This window comes from Triplophysa rosa, linkage group LG8 (assembly GCF_024868665.1).
Source record: "Triplophysa rosa linkage group LG8, Trosa_1v2, whole genome shotgun sequence".
In the NCBI taxonomy this organism is placed as follows: domain Eukaryota; kingdom Metazoa; phylum Chordata; class Actinopteri; order Cypriniformes; family Nemacheilidae; genus Triplophysa; species Triplophysa rosa.
The window spans coordinates 25,752,468-25,779,309 of record NC_079897.1 but is presented as its reverse complement, the minus strand read 5'-3'; the positions used below and the strand labels follow the sequence as shown (position 1 = coordinate 25,779,309).

The 26,842-nt window shown below is 40.0% G+C and overlaps 1 protein-coding gene across 1 annotated transcript; it reads right to left on the bottom strand.

Annotated features, from left to right (window-relative positions):
* Positions 1-619: 619 nt before the first annotated feature.
* emc2 (ER membrane protein complex subunit 2) lies at positions 620-26,842 on the bottom strand. The gene is made up of 11 exons (XM_057340035.1): positions 26,753-26,842; positions 25,316-25,429; positions 22,574-22,638; positions 20,909-20,994; positions 19,448-19,505; positions 11,145-11,230; positions 10,913-10,972; positions 8,315-8,396; positions 8,072-8,182; positions 5,465-5,569; positions 620-1,210 (listed from the first exon to the last, which is right to left on the bottom strand). The coding sequence occupies exons 1-11, from the start codon at positions 26,790-26,792 to the stop codon at positions 1,124-1,126; spliced, it is 894 nt and encodes a 297-aa protein (XP_057196018.1). The 5' UTR covers positions 26,793-26,842; the 3' UTR covers positions 620-1,123.

Here is a 26,842-nt window from a genome sequence, read left to right as displayed (position 1 = left end):
ATGCCCAATACAGAGCCGATTGAAGGTTGGTAAGGCTGTCCCGATTCAAAGGTTGCTTCAAATGCAGCCCCAAAAAAGCCTTTATTTCCGTGGGATTTTAAAGATAGAACGAATGTATCCTTTACAACCTCGGCTATCCCAAGATTCATTGCGCGCCTGTAACGGCTTGAAATTTTTAAATAATCATTCAAAACTTTAGTTAAATTAAAGTATGTAATTCACAAAAACTGTCCATTTCATATTATATATGATGTTGTTCATTAACATTATTGGTGCATTATTGTGTTTTGAAATTTGTAAGATTGGTTAATTTAATATACTGTTGGGCTGTTTTAATCTACATAAACGTGTCATATTCTCTAAAATAAAATATCATTTTCTGGCTCCGGGAAGTCACGTGTGGGACAAATCAGGCAGGCTCAATATACGGGACAGTTGGCAACCCTAAACAAAATAAGATATTTCGAAGAATGTTGGTGACCGAACAACGGCGGTACCCATTGACTTGCATTGGTTTTGTTTCCGTACAATAGAAGTGAATGGGTACTGCTGTTCGGCTTTTATTTTCTACAGAAGCAAGAAGTCTTTGGACCGGATAATTAATAAATGAAGAAATGTAAATCATTGTTGAAAAAAATGCAGTCCTTTATTTCACAAAAAGACATATTTTATAATGTTATTCTGTTGCATGTACAGTTAGCGTCGCTAGTCAAAGTCACATCTTTATTCTTTGTTAAATATCACTCGCTAATCACAGCCTTAAATCTACAACGACCTTTAGAATTAGAAACGTTACGAAACACGGATTTTCCCTGCGCTCTCACTTCCATCGCAGACACGGTCGATTCCCCCAAATCAATCCAAACACTAAGCTCTTAATAAATTAATAAAAAGAGTGCTGAAGTTTGGAAAAAGAAAATGTGTGGAATGGCTGGGGGCGTATGAAGGCTGTCCAGGAACCTCATACAATACAAAGATGGATGAACAGATAGAGAGAGCGTAGGCCGGGGCGGTTGGGTGGTCTGGTCTGTGGGTGGTGGCGGTGGTGTACTGTAGTGAGCAGGGAGCGCTGCCATGATGTTGTGGTGATGGAGGTTGGGGGAATGGGGGACAGCGCTGAAGTTTAGGACATGGTGATCTGCATGGACTCCAGCATTTCCTCCACCGCCTTCACCGAGCATTTGTTCTCTTTCTTCCCACGGCCGGCAATCTAAAAAAAAAGAGAGAGAGAGAGGTTGACGAAGGGACATTGTTGAATTACCAATGTTTTTGTACGTATTACTTCGAACACAAACACTGCGGCGCGTCAGACTCAATAACATGCTAATGCTAAAAGACAAGTATCGTATCTCTTTGCATGAGCTGCATTCATAAAACGATTCATCCTTTATTTTAAGAGGATGAAGAGCAATGACCGTTAGAAGTGGTGCGATAAACCTCAAGGGTTCAATGGCAGCTCTTTGACCTCTGGCCTATCCTGCACTACTGTGGTAATTGAGATGCAGTCCCAGGTCTTCTTTCTCTCCTTGTTCGTCCCGTGAGAGCAAGTGGATTGAAGGGCTACTACGACCTAATGAGTCACACGCTCGCTCATGAAGACCCAGCAGCCCCGTGGCCAAGTATACTTAGTCACGCTTTTGCCACATCCGGTGTGACTCATCTGCTGAGATTCTGTCTGCTCCTCAAACAGAACAAATTGACCACATCGGCCAAAGCCCACTTCTCCATCCTCCCCTCGGGTCATTGACACAACAAACCAATCCACTATCTGATAATGGCTGTGCTCTGTATCTCTTCTCATTAGTCACGTCTTAAGTCTGGAATATATTTTGGGCTAAAACTTTACTTTCCTGTTCAGTTATTGTAGTTCTACTAATATTTTAAATGAGCTTTTCATTGTTTTCATATACATTTTTTAGCTAATTTTGTCATTTTATTATTTATTCTTTATATTAATTGTTTAATGTTTCAGTTTTGTTTTTACATATTTTAAGTTAATCATTTTGGTGCCTTAACTTCAACTTTTTTTCAAGGATACATTTCTAATTTTCAAGTTTTTAAAATGATATTTTGACCTTTTATATTATATTTGATTTCAATCAACAGAATTTAAGTTAACAATAATAACATTAACTTATGAGCACCATAAATATATATTATATAAAAAAATACAAAAACAATATATGAAATATAAAAAAATGTAAAAAGCATTTCATTTGAAAACATAAAATGCATGAATGAATTGTGCAAGTTAATTATTAGGAAATAACTTTATTAGAAATTAGGAAAATAATTTCCATTGCTTAAAAAAACATTTGTGATGGTATAAAGATGCAGCATTAAATTACTTTAAAATGAATTATCTTAATATTCTCATAGGCTCATAAAATCACTCTGCACACAGGTTATGTAGTCATGTAATTGGTTATGTCACCATTCGGCTCTCGAATCAGAAGAAATGTTCTAATAGCAATTTGCAGATTGCCTGGCGGAGCACTGATTCCTGTACAGTAAACAGCACTATTTCAGACAAAAAGAAGTGCCAGTGAACTCACTGGGTAAATATAAATAAGCACATGAAGCATGGCAGAGAAAGCATGGCATTGGCGTTTCTGGATTTGGAAATGCATATCTGTTTCCTCGCAAATCATTCACGAGTCCTGCTGGACGTGTACACACACAGAGACAAATGTTATTTTCTTACCAGGAAACCTCGCTAGATTAATAGAGATGATATGTGGTCTGTGTGCCAAGCTGCTTTTCCCAGCATTCTCACAAAATCCCCATTGTGCAAGTGAGCTTTGTGGTTTCTCCTAAATGATGGATTCCATCACACTTAATTTTCAGACCAGCATAAAAGTTAAGAACTTCAATAAATGGTGCAGAGGACAACTCAATATTCACCAGTCCCTGCACAAAATGCACTTCACAGAAATGATGCATGCATGCTAACTCAATGCCTTTCATTATTAATCCCAAATTAAAAAAGAATCTGTTTGCACATTCTATACCAAACTGACCACACTGTATCTCTGGTCCCTGCATCTACAGCATTACGCATCAGAAGTCCTGTGGTGCATCCTAATCCATCAATGAGATGAGTCATCCTTCTATGAAACGTGTAATGACGCAAGCCTCGACGGCAGCTAACACAGATTGTGAGTTGTCAGTTGTGAATTATTAGTTCAATATTGAGACGGGGGGACGAACTTAATGCATTTACTCTTGAAGTCACAAGAAGACAAGTGCTAGGAAGAAGAGAGATGAGTCGAGGATATGCCATCAAATTCAATTCTAACAATTTAATTCCTCTCAAAGAACTTCAATGTGGCCAGCATGTGACCACTTCAGGTGCTCTTCACTTGCATCCTCTTACATAAAGGTATGCTTACAGTGGCTCATACCTGGAGGTTGACCTCCAAAAGACCTCATCAATCAAAGCTTTTCTGCTAGAGAGAATCAACTTCTCTTTGAAAGACCTCAGAAGTTCTTCAAAGCAAAGAATACAACAGGTTGACCTTCCAACCTGCTGTGACAAAATACAGGTACAGAATACAGTGAAGGGCAAGGGATAGATGGCTTATTCAGAACAGCCTTGGGTTAATTCTTTAACTGTTCCTCCAAAACTGACCGACTATAACTCACGGCTTTAGATGTACAAAATGTCTTGTCTTAAAGGGATAGTTCACCCAAAAATAAAATCATTTATTTACCCCCAGGTCGTTCAAAACCTGTGTATGACTCTTCTGTAAAACACAAAAGAAGATATTTTGAGAAATGTACAGGAAGCTAATGTAAGTCAATGGAAGCTAATGTTGTTTTGCTACCAACATTCTTCAAAGTATCTTCTTTTGTGTTCGGCACAATAAAGTGAAGTGAAAGTGAACTATTAGTCAGATATGGTGACCCATACCCGAAATGTGACCTCTGCATTTAACCCATCCAGAGAGTAGTGAACACACGCACAGCAAGTAGTGACCACACGTACACCCGGAGCAGTGGGCAGCTATCACTGCAGCGCCCGGGAGCAAGTAGGGGTAAGAAGGGCACCTCAGTCGTTACCCGCCGGCCCTGGGAATCGAACCGGCAACCTTCTGGTCACGAGTCTGACTCTCTAACCATTAGGCCACGACTGTCCCGCAAAAGAATTTTTTTGACAGATTTTTTATCTTTTGGGCGAACTATACCTTTAAGTTTTGTCCTCATTGAAAATTAACATCTGATGTTTAGGGTTATAGGGAACATGACTTTGGACCAATCAGATTACACTGTGGAAGGGACTAGCCTATGCAATGCGCTAAAAATAGATCCGAAAAAATTGTCACTGCCATGTCTTGACACATAATACTGTTGATGGTCTTTGACATCAAGATAGGACGTCAAGAATCATTTCCACCCGTAACCAATGACGCTCTCGTAAGTGGGGTCTCTGCTCAGGCAAAGTTTAGATCAGGTGATAAAGGAATCTAGAAAGAGAAATCCTTGATACATAGATAAAGTGAAGATAGAACGAGTGACATTAATAACCGTATTGGGTGGTCTGGAAATTCTTACAGAAAACTGGCCAAGTTTTAAAATACCCTCAGGATAACTTTGTAACCATGTACATATAATTGGTCCCCTCAGCGCTAATGGCAAGTTCCTGTTTATTCAAATTTCAAGTTTGTACTGATTAGAGCTGCCATTTTTCAACAAGGTCTGCCTTGCTGTTTGTCAGTGCTGCCAATAGAATCTAATACAAGAATTAAGTGGTAATGATCTCATGACACAGCCCTGAGGGACCCCATGGCACTGAGACACCCACCAACATATAGAGGGGCTCAGTTCTAGACAGTGTGACACCAGTCCTCCAACCACACAGGAAACACTTTAACAGTACCCACACGCTTTTGTGTGGCCCTTGATAGCCCCACTTGCTGAGTAAAGACCCCTTTATTACACTTAATAGTCAATGCTTGAATAAGGAATGTATACCACGCTGATGACAGTTAAGATTAGGAATAAATCTATAATATTTATAGTCTGTGTACCATGGCAACAGTATAAACCCCCTTAGTGATACCATTTGTGCTACACTTAAAATTTTCCTCTCTTCTGCTATCATTATTGCCTCCCTGTGCAGCCGTGGTGTGCACACTGCATACTTTCCCCTTCCTAACCCCCAAAGCCTGTGTTTGGCACCAGCTGTTATGCTTCATAGGGATAGTGGCGCTTTAACATGCAGACATAGAAAACAGCTGCGAAACACTATGCCAGGCCCTGTGGGCTTAAGTCAACATACTAGCTGCTCTCTGCCCAGGCACGCGCATCCAGTGCACAACCAGCGTGAAGGCATGGCATACTCTCACCGTCTGGTGATGTGCTCTACTGTCTGTGTATCAGATTGTGCCCCGAATCGGTGAGAAAGAGAGAAACCAGGCAGCCAACCAAACCACAATAACAGTAACTTGTGAAGTTCTCTCACCTGATAGGCTCTGCTGATTTGAGAGGTGGCCCATGCGGCGTATTTCACATTATCCTTCTTGACCTTTGCGCTAACTTTCGGGCTGGCAGCGATATGACTCGCCGACTGCAAGAGAGGAAGATAAAGAGAAAACAAACGAGAGTGAGACATACCACAGTGATGGAGGAGACACGAAGCGGCCGTATTTACACAGCAGGGGAATACAGTTGGGATAGTTTACCCCAAAATGAAAATTCTGTCATCATTTACTCACCCTCTTGTCATTTCAAACCTGTTTGATTTTCTTCTGTCTGCAGAACACAAAAGAAGATATTTTGAAGAATGTTGGTAACCGAACAACGGCGGCAGCAATTCACTTCTATTGTATGGACACAACCAATGCAAGTCAATGGGTCCGCTGTTGTTCGGTTACCAACATTCCTCAAAATATCTTCTTTTGTGAAATGTCTTCTTTTGTGTTCTGCAGAAGAAAGAATGCCATACAGGTTTGAAATGTCATTTTTGGGTGAACTCTCTCTTTTATAGAGTTCACACACATTCATACACAACCAGGTTCTAAATCAGTGCAAAAACCCCCAAAATCTATAACTGAACCGTTTCTGTTACAAGGACTGTATCTCCATTCCTGGAAAGTGTCAATAACGCGTCATAGAGACAAATGCTCATGCTCTACCACTTAAAGCCCACATAATGGAAGGGTGGCTAAACCCAGACGGCAATAGAAGGTATTTTTTAAAGGGTGGAAAATGTGAGGGTTTTGGGCCTGGCTGTGTAGCGAAAAGTCAGACCGCTGTGTCACTTATCATAGGCTGATGTGTCTTGCATCAGAGATATGCAGTGCTGACAGGGGCTGGGCGTTTCTGGGAGGCGGCGTGTGAACGGCGTGGTGCAGTGTGAATCATGTTATCCAGCCGCGCAAAGATCTCCCTTCCACAACCACTAATCCTCGATCGTTCCCTCATTATTGCTTTCAGAGCCCCTCGGCAGGGCTCACAGGACTCTTTCGTCTGGAACGTGAAAGTCTTTCCCCGTGAATGTGCTGAAACCTTAACTTCGCACCAATCAGCTTCATCTGTTTCTGGCACCTTCTAGATTTTTTGGGATTTTGGTGTGTGTATTTCATACTTTTTTAAATTATTGTCACCAGAAGCACGATCTCGGTTTCAAAACCTAGAGAGCTGCCTCGGTGCCTACATAGACACCTGCCCTTCTATAGAAGTCAGTGATAAAATGACATTACATCTAGAGCTGCACCGATATATCTGCCAATAGTCGCTATCGGCCAATAGTTTGAAAACAGACGATGATCAGTGCCGATAAATCCTGTCAATCAAAAGAGAACAGGAAAATGCACTGAATTCGTGCTCTGTATATAGAAAATGTTAAGAAGCATCATCAGTTTGATGTTCAATATTAATAGTCATAATATGAATTAATAAAATTTAAAAAAGACATATTAACTGAATTTTCAGAATCTGTACCAGAATAATCAGTATAGGTGGAGAAATGTAGTATCAGTACATCTCTAGTTCTTAGTCAAAGTGATATAAAAACGAGAGAATCTTTTTTTACTATTAAAGTCACTATTATTCAAGATTAAACTACTTGTATATTATTACAAAATGTAAAAATATAAAATAAAGGTTATATTTTTCAGAATATTAGCTCGTTTGAGGACTAAAATCATTGTGTGTCAAGAAAAATCTCATTATTTAACTTGGCCTGCATCCTCTTCCGTACATACTTCTCAGTAATGAAATACTTATTCCTTCTTCGTGAAGGGAACATTCGATGCCTTGATTTTGGCGAAACGAGGGATCTTAAAAGGCAGCATAATTAAGTTGCCTACCTTTTAAGAACAGCCTTCCCGTAAGGGGTGCGCCTACGATGCTGTAAAACACTGAATGCGGAGGCCGCGTGCTATGTATTGCAACAGTTCGAACACTCGTGAGGTGGTTGTTTTTGGCAAGTCTCATCCTATTGGCCACATACCGGTGGAAAGGTCATTCACATTCAGCGTCTCCCTTTAGAGGGAGATCTCTCTCTGTTTTGTTGTATTGACTTGCTTCCGTGCCTGCTTCTGCCAGCCTTGACACACATGCAAATCACACATCAAAGACAGCTGATGACCGTCGCGGCTCTGTGTTTGCACTACCGAAGCGTGCATGTGTGCGCGACCGTATGTTTGAATAGTGCGTCTGTGTGTGGCTCCCTGCGCGCTCTGTCAGCCTTCTGCTCCTGGCTGGCTGTTTGTATTCATATGTCAAGAGTCACTTACAAATGATGCATTGGTGTTAATGGACAACATCCTGTTTAAATAAATACAGATGAAAGGCTTATTCAGCGCAGATATTGCCGAAACCTCTGCAGCGGAGCAACGTGTGAAAGAGCAGCGGCCATTTCTCTTCCATTCTTTTTGTTGTCAAAGGTTTGTTTATCTTTGGCATAAACACAGAAATGCCCCACAAAGGGTTACATTACAGCAAAATTACAACCGGTGGTTTTTCCAACACGGAAAATGGAAACGCAGAATGCGACTGGCCCTACGTGCACCAATTACGCCCCCTGTATTCAGTGTTTGTTTTCTAAGTGCAGTATAGATCTCACCATGTAAAGGCCGAACAAGGCCCTCATGTTTCTGTTGTTCAGCTTCAGTGCCTGCGCAAAATACTTCCTGGCCAGCTCGAGGTTTTCCAGCCCTCCTTGGGTGTACTTTACCTGCAAGAGATCGGAAAAGAAACACGAAGGTAATGTTTTGTTACAGGCGTACTGACCTGGTTGAGAGTAGTTGACAAACGCTAGAAGGCAGAGTTATAGACTGTGAGGCATGGAAAAAGACATTTACTGTACCTCAGCGTACTGTTCGCAATACAGGTGATTGTGCGGGTTTGTCATCATCAGCTCTTCGAGACAAAACGCCGCTTTCGCATAACTGCGGGAATACAAATGAGGGTAACACATACTCTAAAACATTTCCCAGTAGCTTTGTGGCCGATTATGCAAAGCAGAGCTCGGTCTCGCTGACAGTCATAGACGGGACGGTCTGAGGTTTCCCTTTAATCAGCTTTTAAGAGGGTTAATGGAAATCTGTGTATGAATGCCCATATGGTCAAATGATGAATGAAGTTTTGCAACAGAGGTGGCAATTCTGCCCTAGTCCTCTTTTCCAGAACCTAAAAGATGAATGAGGGGCAAAAGCCGTGAGATCGTCATTGCATTTCTAGACGCCGTCTACCAATCTGTCCCTTCTTGGATGAGATCACTACTAAGCAGACTGCTGAGCTGTTGATCTTACGCTAATCTACAGTTCCATGTCTAAGACGCTCTCGACTATATGAGAATACAGTACGGGCATGAGCGTTTCCCATCGCACCGACCAAATAACCAAACAATTTCACGAAGAACTGCAGGACCATTACAGCAAAGCCGCAAGACACAAAAATGAGCCGAATGTGTCCAAACGCCAGTGACGAGGACGAAATGCTTGTTACCGTCTCTAACATCGACACGTTCCTAAAACCGCACGGCCTTTTCAGCTACTGTAAGCTAGCACTCGGTTTCATTTCGTGCGAGGTCCACACATCTAGGCCCGCATCGTACGTGCTTGTGCACACAAATCTATTTATCACAACACATCAAATCGTGAAACAGAGCTGGACCGCTTCCAATCTAGTTGTGGATGCTAATCTTGAGCAATCATACGGCTAAGAACTGGCAGAAAAAAACGCGCTGACGTAAACGAGGCTTTTTTGGGTGGAAAAAAAAGAGCGTTGGCATTACCGACTCGCACGAGATGATGAGCCTATCTAGCCATTTAGAAAATGTTAGAGACTTTGAAGAAAAAAAGAGAGATGGGCGAGAGAGGAACACAGACAGTGAGAGAGTTCGAGAGAGCGAGCCAGTGAGATCAGGCCGCTCAGAAGGTTGAAGGCTGCTTGCAATTACCATTTCCTCTCCATAAAAACTTTCAGATGTGCTCTTGCCGTGCCATAAACTCTGGCAGAGCGGAGCGAAGAGTGAGAGAAAGAGATGGAGCCAGAAACAGAGAAGGCAACACGGGCATCAACCAACATGACTCCTAACTCAAACACACCTGAGGATTACATGACACCTCATTCAACACTATAGCCAATGGACCAAGACCGCCATCTATATTTGTGTTTGCAAAGATGTTGTTGGTTATTGCACCATATATAATTGTTTTTAAGACAATTGCATTTCAATTACAAAAGAAAATCTGAACATGAATCTGTCATAGCTCAAAGCTGCGTAATCAGCTGGGTGGCGTTTGTTTCTCTTCATCTTGTTTTGACTGGTTGGGAGAACGGGTGGCACCTCATTCTCTTGGGAATTGAACTTTTTCCCCTTTTCATTTCTTTCACAGCGTAGACAAGGTGATAATACGGGTTTTGCCGGAAGAGGAGGAAAATGGAAAAAAGGGAGTCTGTGACCTAAAATAAAAAGCAGACACTGACACGCCTATAGATAGGGGGTTGTCAAAGAATGGTGTGATATTAGAAAAGTTGTGTTAAGCAGGCAGATAATCCTCTCACCCCTGGATTTGCTACAGCAATAAAGCCCTTTACACAAAACCGTCTAATAAGCGACTCTCTCACCGAGCGCCAGCATTCCTACGGCCTGCGCCCTCTGACCGTGACAACGCACACTAACTCCCAAAGCCCACCTTGCAGATGATAAGTCGAAAACAATTAAAGAAGGATGGAGGAGACAAGACATACACAAAGTTCCCTACAATCCTGATGCGTGGCAGAAAGTAACCTCTGGCAAAAGAGATATCAGCAGGGGAGCGCAATCTTTTCCCGGGAGTTGAAGAGAGGGCTCAAGGAACAAATCCTATTAAGGCCCTACTCCGTGGGACAAACAGACACCGGGCTTTAAGAAGGGCCCCCTGGCTGAGACTGGCATTTCACTGGCTTTTACTCTGAAGCGTCCCAACGCTCAGCAGTAACCATCAGGCTTCAACGCAAGGTCCTGAGAATGACCTGCAAGTTTGCGGTGAATGTGACCTCGTAACCCTCCTAAACATCACGTTCCGCACAGACAACTTCTGGATATTTTGTTGACACCTTGGTGTTTGGTGATTTACTGATAATGACACGCAATAATATAACCAATTTTAGGTTTTTACAATGTAAGAAGTAAAATGTTGATTTACTGCTGAATTAACTTAATACCTACACAAACACTTGTTTCTTGTCTTATAGGAAAGATACACCATATAGACCATGTAAATCAAAAAAAAAAAAAGGTCATACAATAAAAAGAGACTTTTTTAAACTTATGGAAATTTTACATAAACGGCAATATTAATCAAACTATCAACTTCTCGACCCTTCTCAGCCGTTCCCAAAAGAGTAATGATCCTATCGCGCCCTGACTTTAAGGGGGTATAACAAAGACTAATAAAACAAAGTGAGAAATCATTACTCATGCTCGTTGATGTAGAGTTCGGACAGCTCATGCCATGCTTCCTGGTCTCCCACAAACCTGCAAGACAGAAGAGTGGTCGTTAGCTCATCAGAAAGGCCACTCGGGACAAAAGGGGGGTTAGGGAATGGCTTGGGGGGGCCACTCAATCACATGCAAAACCACTTTTAATTAAAAAGTGGAGGGGAAGGGGAGGAGAACGGGGGTCTAAATCCTCTTGTAAAACACTCACTGCTCCAAATATTCGTTGAGCTCACGGATGGCTTCGCTGCTTTTGCCTTGCGCTCGCAGGATGGAGATCTTGCGCTTCCGTGCTGCCTGTGGGTTGACATCACAGAGGATTAAGGCTTTAGTGTTTCAAGTGTTTGTTTGGAACAGAAAAGAGCAAATAGTGAAAGACGGATGTAAAAAGATCATAGAAAATTTGTGAGCTGAAGGAATCTGCAAATCCCCCAGTTGTTCCGAGCCCTAGACAGTAGGAACAGCAGAGGCAGGGGCGTAAATCCCGGGGGGGGATGGAGGGGACACGCCCCCTCCATCCGAGGGTTGTCCCCCCCAAATCATTAAAAATCACACTGTCTATTGTGCTAAATATATTTATGTATACCTAAACTAATTGTGTAATTAGAAAAAAATACAAACGCAAAAAATGCGTTTTAAGTTTAGAAACAGTCCCCTGCCTCACAGTGGTTTGGCCCACTCCCTGCTTTCCCCGTTCATCTCACCTACGCTACACATAAGTAAGGTATGCGGCGCAGTTCAGCAGTGGTTGTTGAACTCCAGTAGGAAGGCTATTTTATTCACGTTAAACGAAGTGATTCTCTTTAATGTAGTTGATGCTGATTCATTCATAACTTAGTTGTGGCAAAAAAGGCTGATTACTGATGCATTTTTCCATGTTAGCGATTAAAACGCTAACATGGAATCGCTAATATGGCAGATTAAAACGTTACTTAGCTAGTTAACGTTAGCTTGTTTACAATAGTGCGTCACACACTGCAACTAACACGCCGAAGCTGTTTCCCATGCATTGTTTTATTTGGGGCGACCTGGCATAATGTTAACATTAACGGCCACAATCAGCCACCGATCCTTGCCATTCAGGTCCCGTGTCACACACAGTCGCGCCCATACCGGTGACAATTTAGTGACTTTGGCACTATATTTAGCGAATTTCAGACCCCTTTTGTCCACAAAAGGCGCACAGCTTTCATTCAGTTGGAAAAGCTCATTTTCTCAGCATCTATTTTGTGCAGTGTGTGCACGGCGGATACGCTAAACATTCAGTTGACTGAAACTCGACGATTCATCAACGAGTACAACACAGAATTTAAGCATCTGTTACTGTAACTGACTGTTTGGGTACATGAACATGAACTTAGTACATCTATGCACATAGTTTGTTGGCAGAGGAAGTGCACTACATGGGAAAATAACCACCACTCTTTAATGTAGATGTATGGTGACTTTGTCAGACGATGTTGCAGTATAACTCAGGATAAAAATTAAAAAGTGTTTAAAAAGTGACTCATTGTTAACATGTAGTATCATGGGTAGTGTGTTTTATACTTGTTTCCTGTCTTGACAACAGAGACAAAAAAATGGAAATGGAAACAGCTTTATTAGGTGTTCACTTGTATTACAGTACGTGGCAGTTATAATATGACTGCAAGTCTGAATGATAAACCTATGAATTTAACGCATATTGTTGCTTTGTGACGCAGTAAGTACAATTTTGACTATTATTTGTGTCCCCTTCAAAAATTGCTCTTGAGAAATTTTATGTTTATTGTCCCCCCCTACTGTTAAATGAGATTTACGCCCCTGAGCAGAGGCACCAAAATCTAAAATCTTGAATTTACAAAAATTTGATAAAACATGGTTAGACATGCAAGACGTTGCTTTTGATGCTATATCAAAATGACGTATTTTTAAACTCTCAGCAAGTAATGCTATGATGTAATGCAACATGTTCACATTTAAACTTTTTATTATTCAAACTATCCAAAAATACAAGTGTTAAACAACATCAAAAATAGCCTTCCAGCATCAGCCTTACATTCACGCATTTGGCAGACATTTTATTCAAAGTGCATTTTACATGTATGCGTTTCCTTAGATGCGTGTTATATAGCTTTAAACTCTGCGATACTTTGATCTGGATTTCGATTTAAAGCAACAGACATCACGGGTGCGTGTCAACCGTGCCGGGCGCTGCTGCAGTTCGGCCTTCCTCCCCCGAGGCCGTGTTGTAATAAACAGCCTTGCACCATAAGACCGTCCAATACGTTTCCCTGAAAGCATATTATTACCGACACGCTACATCCAAGTCATAAGTAATATACCAGCAGATACAGAAGAGTAATGTCTTTATCAGATTAGAAAGTTTGCGGATTCTGGCGTGCGAAGCATCGGCTTTCTGCTGAGGGACAGGCGAGGATGCTGCTCGCTCGAACGGGAGAAGATAAGTGAAGACTCAACTTATTTAAGTGGTGAAAACAGCCCGCTGCCAAAGAGCCGTGGGCCATATGCATTCACATAAACTTACGAAGCACGGTTTGCATCAGCCACAAAATAACGTCCGCCTTGTTCCGACGCAGAAGTGACCTTCAGGCGGATTAGAATCTCATCAATCTGAATCAGAAAGTATTACGCCGGTTTTGACGACTTTTCCAGGGCCGCTTCTTTCCCTTTGCTGGTAAAAGGAGACCGAGATGCAGAAGCTTTACCATTAGAAGAGAACCTCTCTGCCCTAGATATTATTTATGGACTGGCACTTGATAAAGTGGGTCTTCCCTGCTACCACAGCACGGACCAAACCCCATCAAGCTGGGCATGAGTCACGTCTGAAAGGCCATAAATCTGGAACTGCTATGATACTACCGTCACTCCAAATCCACTTATCCATCAACCAGGCAGCCGAACGAACCTGCTTCACTTGCCGCTTTAAGCCGAGACACACTAACACACACAAGAAATGAAGCCTAAGAGCTGCCAAACCTCGACTATACACGAGTCTGATAGTACTTACTGGATCAGTAGAAGATGTGGTTTCACATTTCTGGACTATAGATGACAGGTAAAATAAGGCCGTAGCTATAACCTCAAGCTGTTTGGACTATCGCACTATTTCTGTATCGCCATACAACTTCATCCGCAGAACGTATTTAAAGAAACTATGGAATGGAACCAAACACCCATTTAAAATAGTTTCAGCCATCAAATTTTATTGCTAATATTCACTCACTTTACTTTTTTCTACTTCGTGCTGAACAAGGTGGAAGACCACAGGTCATGTACTGGACCCAATATCGGTCTTCGAGCACTTGGGACCGATAGAAACATACAGGGGCTTACGAAACTTTATTAAACAGCGAGCTATTCCAAGCCATTCCGCTCTCTTTCCCTCCCTCTCGATGTGATCCAGATCATCTCGTTTTCATGCTCCTCATGACTCTTTCTGCTAAAGTGTTTTTGAGTGGCTCTCATGCTGAAGGACCTGGCTGTCTCTATCAATCCCTGGCTCCACTTTCACACGACTGCCGTTAAGAGTCCACCTCCAGGGATTGCATGGACGGCCATCGTTCCCACAGGGTGAAGAGGTGCCGTCTCGCAGCGCTGTGGTATACCGACATGACCTGACTTCAAATTCACCCTCAAATAGAAGAATAACCTGCTACTGGTTTTAAAGGGATAGTTCACCCCAAAATGAAAATTCTGTCATCATTTACTCACCCTCTTGTCATTTTAAACGTGATGTATGGACACAAAACCAATGCAAATGAATAGGTGCAGTCGCAATTCGGTTAACACAATTTTTTTCTGCGGAATAAAGTAAATCATACAGGTTTGAAATGACAAGAGGGTGAGTAAATGTTGACAGAATCATTAAAGGGATAGTTCACCCAGAAATGAAACTTAGGGAATTTTTAAAGAAGAGTTACAGTACAATAAATGTGAATGTCGGCTCACACTGTCAATCACAAGCCTTAAATATTACCGTCTGACGTTCTTCAAATTTTCTACTATTGTGTTCAACTAACAAATGTTCTTTTAAAGGAAACATTTTTTATTTTCTACTGCAGAAAACAAATAAATATTTAAAAGAATGTTGGTCATCGAACAATGGCACACTGCAAAAAGTGATGTGTAGTGTGTTCAGGGACAACACATGTTGTGTCAAATTTAACACAATATGTGTGCAAGCCATTTTAACACACAAATTGTGTCAGATAATTTAACACACAAATGTGTGTTTTTAAGCAATTAATGTGTTACCATGTAAAGTATTTTTAGTTTTAAAATTACGCCCTCCCTTCAGGAGATAACACATTTACTGTGTTAATTTTTCCAGGGGTATTTTTTAATAAAATGCACACTATGTGTGTAGAAATCTACACAGCATGTGTCATTATACTATTAACACAGTGATGTGTGTTGTTTTTTAACACATCAGTTTTTGCAGTGCAGTGCCTATTCACTTCATATTGTACACAGGTGTCCATGGTGTGACACATAGTAGAATTTAGAAAACAAACTGTTAATATGGCATTGTTTTATAATAATATTTATATTTATCATATGAAATAGCATAAGAGAGATTTGTCTCCATTGCTCTTTTTTTTCTCACACCAAAGGACACATCAACTACCCAGACACAAAACCAATGGGTCAATGGGTACCGCCATTGTTCGGTTACCAACATTCTTCAAAAAAAAAACATTTCGTGTTGTGCAGAAGAAAGAAAGTCATTCAGGTTGGAAATGACATAAGGGTGAGTAAATGATATCGTTTTTGGGTGAACTATCCCTTTTGCAAAATGTCAGTTTAGATGACATCTGAGCCAGTTTAGATGACATTTCTAACTGTTTTTGAACTTTAAAAACCCGCAACTGTGTGTAATTCTAAGGGTCAAGCTCAGGAGGTCTCTCATTGACCTCAGTTGCTTACACAAGCAAAATCATGTTTATCAAAAAGTGCTGAAAATCAAGTCAAATAGGCCTGTCAATCGCAGTGAAAATAAACAGATTACTATCTTTAAGTCTTCGCATGGGAAGACCACTTTAAAGAAAAGTATAGGGCGTGCTGCTGGTGGGGTAGAAGCAAAGAAAACAAACAAAATATGATGCAACGATGCATTAGCAAATGATTTATCGAACAAACTAATCAGAGAGAGACAGTCATATCGATAGACAAATGCGCCAGGAAGAATTCTTCCAAATCATTGCTGTAGGTATTGAACCATAATGAGCGATGTAAGGTCTAGGAGTTCGAACATTTTTTGGACACCGCCATGGCAGAGAAACCTTGAGCAATTTTTGTTGATTCAACAATTCTGGTTAATGGGTACCACATCTATTCCACAGCCTATAATTACAACAGTTCAGTTTCCAATCGCAGCCCCGCATGCTGGGATGCCTCACAAGTCCTCACAATAGTCGCCAATTTTCCGCCATTTTCTTGGACCGTGCCCTTGTCCCATTCCACTGATCATGTTAAAAAAACAGCCTTTAGATAAGCCTTGCCACCACCAAACATTTACAGACAGGTGACCTAGATGATGTCATCTCTCCCACACCACAACCTCTGCCACCCCGCCCACTAACCAGCCACAGAGAAATGGATTGTGGGACAAAACGGTCTAGTCGACAATGCACAAGGGCTCTTATTTTATTTTATTCTATTCCATTCCCTCCCCTGATTTCAAAAACACGTACGATTTGATGGGGAGGTGGCTTGAGTTTAGAGATCAGGAAAGAGGAATCCAGTTTGGGCCCATCAAAGAAATCTGGGCTGAACCTAACTGTGTCCGGGTAGGGTGGTTCACATGGTGCCTGCCTACAACATTTCCACAAGTAGGGTGCATTCTACCAAACCCACAGTCAAGTGAGAGTGTGATGATAACACGTGGAAATTTCATGCTTTTCACAGCAAAAAAAAAAAACAAGCTTCACTGATGGTGTGTTTTGGTCTTTTATAGGTGTGATATCATCAGGAGGTTTTTGTGGGATTTCTCAGAGAGCCACCAAAATCAAGTTCAAACCAGATCGGATCCTGAACGAACGCAGTCACACAATCCCACAGCATGACATTTCACAGTGTCCATGTATTTCCTGCGATGAAGCGAGGGTTTAAAAGTCCAAGTGTCCCGTCAGCCCATTTCACTTCATTTCCCTGACTTCCTGGTGCAAAAAATGATGGCTGTCTAAGTGATCATTCACAAACGCACATTTCCTTTTCGATGACGGCTGCAGACATTTTCTGAACGAGACTGGTGAGGTAATGAGACGTGGTTGGACACTATTTTCCAGCGATTTTCCTGCTTAACTGTGTGTAAAAGGATCATTTCATTATATTGATGATGACAATTCACATTTGAAAATTTGGTTAAATGACAGATCCTCTAACAGATCTGTGGAGAGAAAATGTCATTTGGCACATTCAGCCTTTTTTCCATGTCAAAGCATAATTAATTATCACAGTTGAACAGTTTTGGATTATCTTAAAAAAAGAAGAAGAAATAAAGAGGACAACTTTATAATAAGGTTCCATTTGTTAACATTCGTTAAAGCATTCGCTAGCATAAACTAACAAAGAGCAATGTATTTTTACAGCACATCTTAATTTTGTTTTGTCGGTAAACAGTTGTTTAGCGTTATTTAAAATAAGCTCATTGAGTATTATTTAATGCCAAAAATATATTAGTAAATGGTGAAATTCTAAGTAATAAACGCTGTAGAGGTATTGTTCATTCACATCGACTGATGTTCAAATAAAGAACCTTACAGTGCAGTTGAACCAAAATAGTCTTTCACATAGATTTCCCAAAAGGCCTGTGGTTAACATGTTTACAATAAGTGTATATAAACACTGAATTTCACAAATTATTCTTCCCTGCAGGTGTTCAGTAACAGGATATCACATTTTTCCTGATGGTTTTCATTACTGCGGCAGGCTAGGGTCACACAAAATGCAAGACTTTGACAGGGACATTTACAAAATCACACTACTGCCACTTTTTCCCTACAAACCGTGTTTTGCTTGGACAACACCAGGACAGAAACGCATTTCTCAGAGGGAACATTTGTCTCATATCTTGTAAATGTTAACAGAGGGGCAAAGCGATATGATTACTAGATTGTAAAGAGTAATGTAACCACAGTGGTTTGATGATATCCTTTTCACGCCATTCTTCTCAACTGCCTATTTACACGCCGTTGAATATATGCTCGCAATTTAAACCCTGATCATGGGAATAGGCAGAGTGCCTCGGTTAAAATGCACGAAAAACAAACACAGCAGACCTTTCGCTTTCAGAAGAAGAAAGACGGACTGGTCCAACGGTAAAAGATTAAAGTTAAATAAATATCAATTGTAATGATATAATAAATTCAGGGGACAGGCGGTAAATGCTCTCAATACAATGTCAATTATTATGCCTGATAACAGTACGAAAAACAGTATATTTATGTCTACACAGAACGCGACCGGCACGACGCATACGATGTAGACACAGTATAAAACATTGTAAGTATAATTCTGCCAACCCAAACTGCTTTTAAAATGTGAATTAAATACAGTAAGAACTCAATCCACAAGAAACTAACACCATAAGCAGACTCTGAAACATTAATGCAAACATTAATGCCTTGTCCTTCCGGTGACTCTCAGTTAGCGTTGGTGGCGAGGAAAAAACGAAGAAGAGGCTGTTGGAGGATTCTGCATGTGAGGGTTACAAACAGGCAAACAATAAGATGTAGAATAAACAAAAGGCTCTTCATTATCTTTGCCAGTGCAGAGAAAATGTTATGTGTAAAACAGCATAAAATATATAATGTGTGTTTTAAGCCAAAACAAATACAGTATGGTTATGAAAACACATGTATTTCATTGCATGGTGATCACATGCAAGTCCTTATGTAAGAGAAAAAGGAAGGAAAAGGAAGGTACAATGCGTTTTAAGGTAGGAACAGAATGGACAAACACAGTATACAGTACATGGACACCAAAAAACACTCAATATAATCTTACATATATTTCGAGAAAACAAAACAAATTGTGTGTGTTATGCCAAGACTAGAGAAATCAATAGTAATACTTATGTGATCTTTAAATAATAAATCAGTTCAGACTGAACCGCAAACGTTAAGTTACCTAAAGATTAATTGTTTCAAAAATAAGAGAATTGAGAAGCCCTCAACGGGGTCTCAGGACAAGCGATAAATCCCCATCTTCAAAAGAAAAGGCATTTATTCTCGCCAGGGTTGCCCCCGCAATGTTTAATGCAACTAAAGTCCATAAATCAATGGTCTTTGTGTGTGTGCGTGTGTGTGTGTGTGCGTGTGTGTGTGTGTGTGTGTGTGCGTGCGTGTGTTTGTGTGTGTGCGTGTGTTTGTGTGTGTATGTGTTATTTTGTGATGGGGCTCAGGTCACTGAGGGGGAGAGAAAGTTTTATATGTGCCACAGACAAGTTAAAAAAACATACAAGGTACATTTCAGGAAGTTTCAAGCACAATCTTGAGATTTTTTGCTTACCGTATTAGTCGGGTCATCCTGCAGTATCGAGTCGTACAGCTTGTTGGCGTCCTCATACCTTTACCGGCAAAGGGAGATCATATTTTAGGAAAATCAACAGAACGTCGCTCATATGAAATTTGGTGGTAGGGATATCAGATACACTTTTCACAGTAACCAACTTCTTGTGTACACAGCGCCGTGTTTCCATAGTGACCGAAAATACATTTTCTGTGCGTATCTAAGGGGCAGAAATAAACAGTCATTATCGTAGCAGCTCAAATGGCCGGTATTGTCAAAGGTTCACTAGCTCGCCGAAGTGAGTAATCCACAAACATGATTGCCTGCACTTTAATTTACCTCTAAACAAATCAGCCTGCACGTCCACCACAAATCAGGCATCGTTTCTGAGAGCCGTTCGCTTAAAAGGCCTTCCGAGGAGACACGTATATGAGTTACAGATGTCAAAAACCCAAATAAATACTCTCCTCAAAGCACATCAGAGCATCGGCCTCTTCAACCTGAACCGAGGCTTGGAGAGCGTCGCGTGTTTATGAATTACGATGCTTAACTCATAAAGTGTATTCTGAGTAATGGAGCGGATGATGCCACAGGCACTTCACTTGTCATGTTGAATAAGCGTGGCGGGATGGAATCGAGCTCGATTTTTTATTAGGGACAACCTGCGAAGCTAATGCTTACGCAGCCAAACCCCCGGCCTTATGATCAAAACCTGTTTCAGCCCTCAACCAACAACAGAAGCAGCTCTGGTTCCCATTATCATCGAGTTCCAACGCCACTCCTTCTCTCACATCCACATTAGAGCTCAAACTCTCTCTGGCACATCTCATACGGCACCAGCCGCTTCGACTTACTCTGTTTACGTAGGATCCAGCTTTGTGGGAGCGGGGAGGCCGAGCGTCTGATGGCAATTAGACCCACATTTGCAGTTTATTTAATACAGCAAATTTGACTGCGCAGGAGTGATCACTTACAATTATGAAACGACTCCTGGCATAAGCGATAAACAAGTCGACGATATGGTGACCAGACCGAACAGACCTGAAATCCTTTGAAATTCTATACATTAACATCAATTTACCATTGGCGTAATTGTTTGCTCAAAAGTAGATGGAGAGCGAAATTCTCTAGCAGAGAAAACACAGGCCTAGGTTTGTGGGAGCGCCTGTGTTTACAGGTCTGGCCTGGCTTGTTTTCCTAACCAGGGAGTTAAACAAAAAAAGAGGGGTGGGGGGACTATCGAAATAATATCGGGAAAGACCGGAATTCCTCGCTCAGGCAAAAGAGCCACTGGACTACAAAAGGCTCAACCCATTTCTCTCGCTTTCCCACTTAGCGACAGTGGCTTGAAAAATAAACAGCCTCCCTTACCACGTATCCTGCCGCTCACGTCCCAGAACCCCCCACCCCTGCAGCCTATCCAAGGCTGTGGTGTTGAGAGGGTGCTGTGGTGTATCATACCTCTCCAGAGCCTCCAGCCGCATCCCTGCTAATCGCTTCACTCTGTGACTGTCTGGAAACTGCCTCTTCAGCTCCTGCAGACAACTCTACGCAAAGAACAACAACACCAGCGAGCATGAGGATGTGAGCATGTCCATAAACCAGCAAAACACAATTCACAATGTTAACAAAAACAAAGCAGTTAACTTTGAAATATGTGGGCAATTCTAGCTTCTGGGTGTGACTTTTTAAGTCAAAACTTGAAATAAAAATTCTCATAGAATGTATTTATTACCAATATATTGAATCATCTGTTTATATTTTACTAAACCCCTGATGATAGAGTCCAGACATCAGGGAAATATCAGTCAATGCATAAGTTTTCTATTTTAAAAGAAAGAAAAAATCATTCGTAAAGGATGTGACAAATAAGGATACTTTTGGAGAACATTCTTTGTAGGATTTCTGTGAATTGAAATGTACAAACCAGAAGCAATAATACCAGACAAATGGAGAAGGGATGACCCTTTATAGACCACAAAATAGTTACTATATTTTATTATTTTTTCATGTGCCCATTTATGAGGAATATGGGCTGTTATGGATGTGACAGTTCACTTACCAGACTATGGAAAACTATGCTTTAAAAACACACCAACACATAAATGGGTATTAAAACCACCAAATATTGGCATGTGACCTATCAAAACACTTTTAATTTTAAGATTTTAATTTTAAGATTAAGATATTGCCAAGTTGTGGCACAAACAGATAAGTAGCACAAATAACCAGTAGTTAAAAGTATTTTTTAACATCAGACTTTCTGTAGTTAATTCTAAAAGAAAGAATTTAATTTTTTTCATCAGAGACTGACATTGCCAAGCTTATATTATGAAGCCCTCAAAAATCCTCCTTCAGGGGTGATGAAATGTGGGCTTTGTCCATTTTTCACCCACAACGTTTAAAACTTTATAGACCTACTCTAAAAAGTGTGATGTGACTAGTCTGACAAGACAATATTACAGGGAAGGCTTCTGCTGACCATAAAGTGAAACAGTAACTTTTCTGTCCGTGGATGCCATGATAAACAGGTCGGCCATACAGCTGTGAGGGAAGACGTGAAAAATTGCAAGTGACGTGGGTGAGAATTTAGAACGCTGCACAGCGGGATCCCACAATTCCACACTGGCTACTATAAAAGTCAGAGGCAGGATGCTACATTTACCAGCTCTTTCCCTCCGAGATGAACTGGGTCCTGGTTTTTTTTACACACTCATGACTTGGTGAGGGATGGTTACTGTCAATTCCAATGTTTTTCTGGTTCGGATGGAAAGTTTGCTCTGTGGCTTAACCCGACTGACCCATTGTGCTCACAGACGTTTTTTCCCGCTGTTTTCCTAGCCACCGCTAGGAACCTCAGAAACTGACTACTTTACGTTTTTAAAGTCAACAAGAAGGGTCTAAGTAACATCTTTTTCTATGGCTGAGCACCTCTGTTATTTTTACTGTCCTCTTAAACCATTTCCTAAACATCTCTAAAAAGAACAGACAAAATGTGCTTTTATGTTTGAAAACTATTTTAGATTTGGCAAGCAGGGTGAAAAGCTCATTTTGCGGTGGCTGATGTGGGGCAGGTGAGCAAGACGAAAGGAGAAAAAAAGTCACTGAAGCATAACAGAAACTCACCCAGGCCAAATCGTCCCGACTGCAGTCCAGCGCCGCGATCATCACCTGCTCGTAAATTATCCAAACTGGGTGAAGGAGACAAGCATAAAGCGATACCACATTAGCAGGCCTATTTTTCAACCTTGTAGCAAAGATGATGAATGAACATACAGCCCATTTGAACTCAAGCAAACTGTGACGTTTCATTAGAAAAGACCATCTTAAACATCCATCAGTAACAGAGTTTATCTTGGTAATCTCTGGGTGTGGACTAGCTGGCAGGTCTTATGGAAACGGTCAAGAAATTCACACCATGACGCCAAATAAAACCTAGACGATGAATTTTGACAAGAAAACCTTAGCGTATTCATTGGTTTTATGTATCAGTTCAATGATTTCCATCATCTTTATGTCATGACATGTTACATGCTGAAATTAAGCACCTATTCGCTGATACTTGAGTAATAGGACAGAAATGTTTGAATCAATTATTTTTGGATTTATCTGTTCCAACATTCTCACATGTACATGTGGGTACAACCTTCTGCTTCTTCAATTTTCTCACAAAACATGTTTGTTTCTTAAATATTACATGCACATCAACACCGCCATTTATTTTTTTAAATTTGTGTGACAGAGTTGACATCACAGTTGTGACAAAAACATTAACACAATTCTTAGTTTTATTTAAAACAAATTATAGAATTCACAGGAGCTTTTGTGACCTCGGTGAACTTATCTTTACCATAAGTTCTGATATTTCTGATGAAATTGAAGAGTTTCGACAAGCATGCCCACATCTATTGGCTGAATGATTTCAACAGTGTTAATTGAAAAAGAACAAGAAAATTCAGCAGAGCAAGAAAAACTGATATGCCAAAACAAACAAATGCCTAGAGGTTTTTTTCTGTTTTTATGATTCCAAGTCGTGCTTTGATAATTACCATCTTGTTTCACAGCCAATTTAAGAGCTGGTTTCAATAAAACCAAGCTGTGTAATGTGTTTAGCCTGCTCTTTAAAGACGGTATGAATCATAAAGACGACAACAAAAAAGTAGCCGAAAAAGCTACATCATGAATCAATAAAATCCATCATGAATCAATAAAAATCCACCATGAATCAATAAAATGCAACTAGTCATCACACAGCGAGTGCTTGAATTCTACATTTCACTACATTCAGACATTTGTGTGAGAGGGAGAACGATGTCTATCTAAAATTTTCACTTATCTTTTCGTGATAAGATAACAGACCCTATCTAGATTTTTGAAACTCTTCCTAGAGCCACGGAAACATTATTCTTTTTTGTTTGCTTGTATGAGTACATGCATCACTGTAAATGTCTTTCTAAGGGCTATCTGGCAACTTGTGACTTGGCTCCTTCATTGTTGTTTGCAAAGATTCCTCAACCGGTGGTGACAAAACATCCAAGATACATTTAATAATAGTTATTTGAGATTACATGTGGTTTTAAAATAACAATACAGATGAGAAGAAAAATGGCATAAATTCAATTTGAATAGAAAAGAGCTCAATTTCTACAATTGGTAAACCAAAATTGTCATCTATGAAGTGAGTTTTAGAGCCAATATCAAGGACTGGATCACCTCTGAGATAATGATTTTAGCTGAAAGGAGTCTTGGCTTTACAGGCTATGCTTGACAACATGAATGCAAGACTTCATCTGCTTGTCTGGCCTGGAAAGAGAAGCTAACTGACCAAAGCAAATAAAGAATAAGCCATCTGAAATGTGTCTGCCATATAAACCCATATTAATTTAATAAGAAAAGCTGAAAAGTCTCTTTGTTATTGAACCTTTAGAGACAAACCAAGACCAGAGAAAAGAAAAATTGTGTTGTGTTGTTTTTAATAATCTGCAATAGTTTTATTCATAAGCTCAGACATTAGGGAACAAAACATTACTTTCACAACGAGTTCCAATAGCATACTAGATGATTTTACATAATAGTAATAGTATTCAGTCAAATTGTGAGCGAAAGCTGTCTTTGTTAACATTACTACCTTAATTAGCTAAGTAACATGTAATTTAACTGATGCAAAGTGAAATGTATGCCAAAAACATACATGACACACGTGCATGCAGACACTCATCCGGCGCATGCTAACGTGCACTCAAGGTTGAAGATAAGAAACTTCTGTACGCAAGGTCAAAACTCAATGCTCAAGGTTTTATGCGTCATTTCGAGTGAGTCATCCTTTTAGTGAAGTGAATTCTCTGACTGATTAAGTCTATGATTCATACAGATGACTCCTGCATTTCAATTGAGTGCAAACTCAGGTTGACTGGGTATGACACTTCTGGCCATCACTATGCATATGGCAGATGTTTTCGTCCAAAAGAGTGCATTCAAGGAATACATGTGCAGTAAGCGGCTTTACAAGTCAAACCCATAACATACAGGAATGTTTTTAATAAATAAAACGAAAATGACAATTTACTAAAATCAGCATTTGTGTGCTTGAGAAATTCGACTAAACACGTTCTTGCACTAAATTGCACTGACATTTTTGACTCAAAAGACATTGCTGCATTGCAAAATTAATATTAATCGGTGGCTGAATACCATGCGACTCAAAATATTGCTGTATTTATTAAGCTAATATTTATTTAAGGACTGCCACTGCCTTTGAAAACCAAGTCATTTACTTTAAGAGCATTGTAAATGAGAATGCAATGGAGACGATACGGAAGGTTCTTGTGCATGGCTTTGTTTTTGTTTAGACACACTAATTGTACTTACTGTCATCTCCCAGTTTAGATGCGTGCTCATTAATCAGCTCTTCACCGACATCCACAATCTGCTCACTGTTTCTGTAACTCTCTTCTCTCCACTTACGGAGTTTGTCACGCATCTCTGAAATGTAATAAAGAAACGCATTAGCCCTCTCATTTGTTTTTTCATCAATTATTTATCATTATTATAGCTTGCATTTTCTTTCTTTCTTTATTAATCTGACTGCTTTGTTTTAGCAATTAAGTGATCCATTAGACTGACATGTCCTCTGACTCAGACCTCCATCTTGACTCTTTATAAATAAAACTTTTTCAAACTAACTAGATAAGAATAAAATAGTAAAAAATACTGTTTCAATTGCAATCATTCATATAATAGAGTTAAACAGATAAATAAAACACACACATGTGAAATTCATATACATGCTGCGTGCTCCTATAGTTAAAAAAACTATATAGTTCTTTAAGAGTGCATTTTTCACTGTGGTATTTGTAATACATTAAACAAGCAAAATACATGGATGGCTCTTTAATACACTTGTAAATGTATAACTCATATGAATTAAACTCTGAAACTCATTATATAAAACAGAATCCTAAACTTCTGTATATCTATAACAATTCATAATCATAATTGCCACTGGTAAAATAAACATTAATTCCCATGCAGGTATGTGCGATAAATAATACAATAATAACTCCAAAAATAGCATATTATATATCTGTCACAGTTGGTTTTACTATAGTAATACTATAGTAAATCTGCTATAGTAGATTTTTAAGAGTTTAATCTCTGCTTTGCTTAGTGTACACTTCTGTACATTTGGGCAATATACAAAAGCACACACAATAAATATGATGAGTGACTGGGCATCAAAATGCTTGTCAATGGATAAATTTGCTGTATTACACAGAGAATCAAAAAGAACATCAAGAGTTGATCAGCTGAATCGTTTAAATCTCTAGCTGTGAATGGTTGACATGTAACGTTACATCAGCTTAAATACATCTGCTCTCAAATAAACTATGTAAAACATTTACATAAACTGACCGGACAGACATAAAAGCCAAATAGTCAGAACAATCTTAAATGAAACAACTGTCTTGTGTTAGCTAACGTTACTAACAGTTAGCAATGATAAAAACAGGCACAATGCTTTCAGAAACTATTTAACATTTAACACACAACTCACATTTTTGTGATATAATATTAAGCAAGGATATCACAGGATGTTGTTGCCCTAATAAACAGCTTTTGTTACTACCCTGTAGAATCATAAGCTAACTGGCTACTTAGCATGCTATGCTGAATGAAAAGCTTAACTGTTAAAAGACTAAAATCACGAAGCATTACAAAAGCACATAACTTGGATCATGAAAAATGAATACACCGAAACACTGAAGCCATTACAATGCGTTGTAAACAAAAAAATACGTTATTTACCTTCCCAAGTGACATCGTACAGCTCCGATATGGACGACATGTTTTCTAAGCTCCCTCCTTCCTGTGCGCTGATTGGTGCATAGTCGTGAC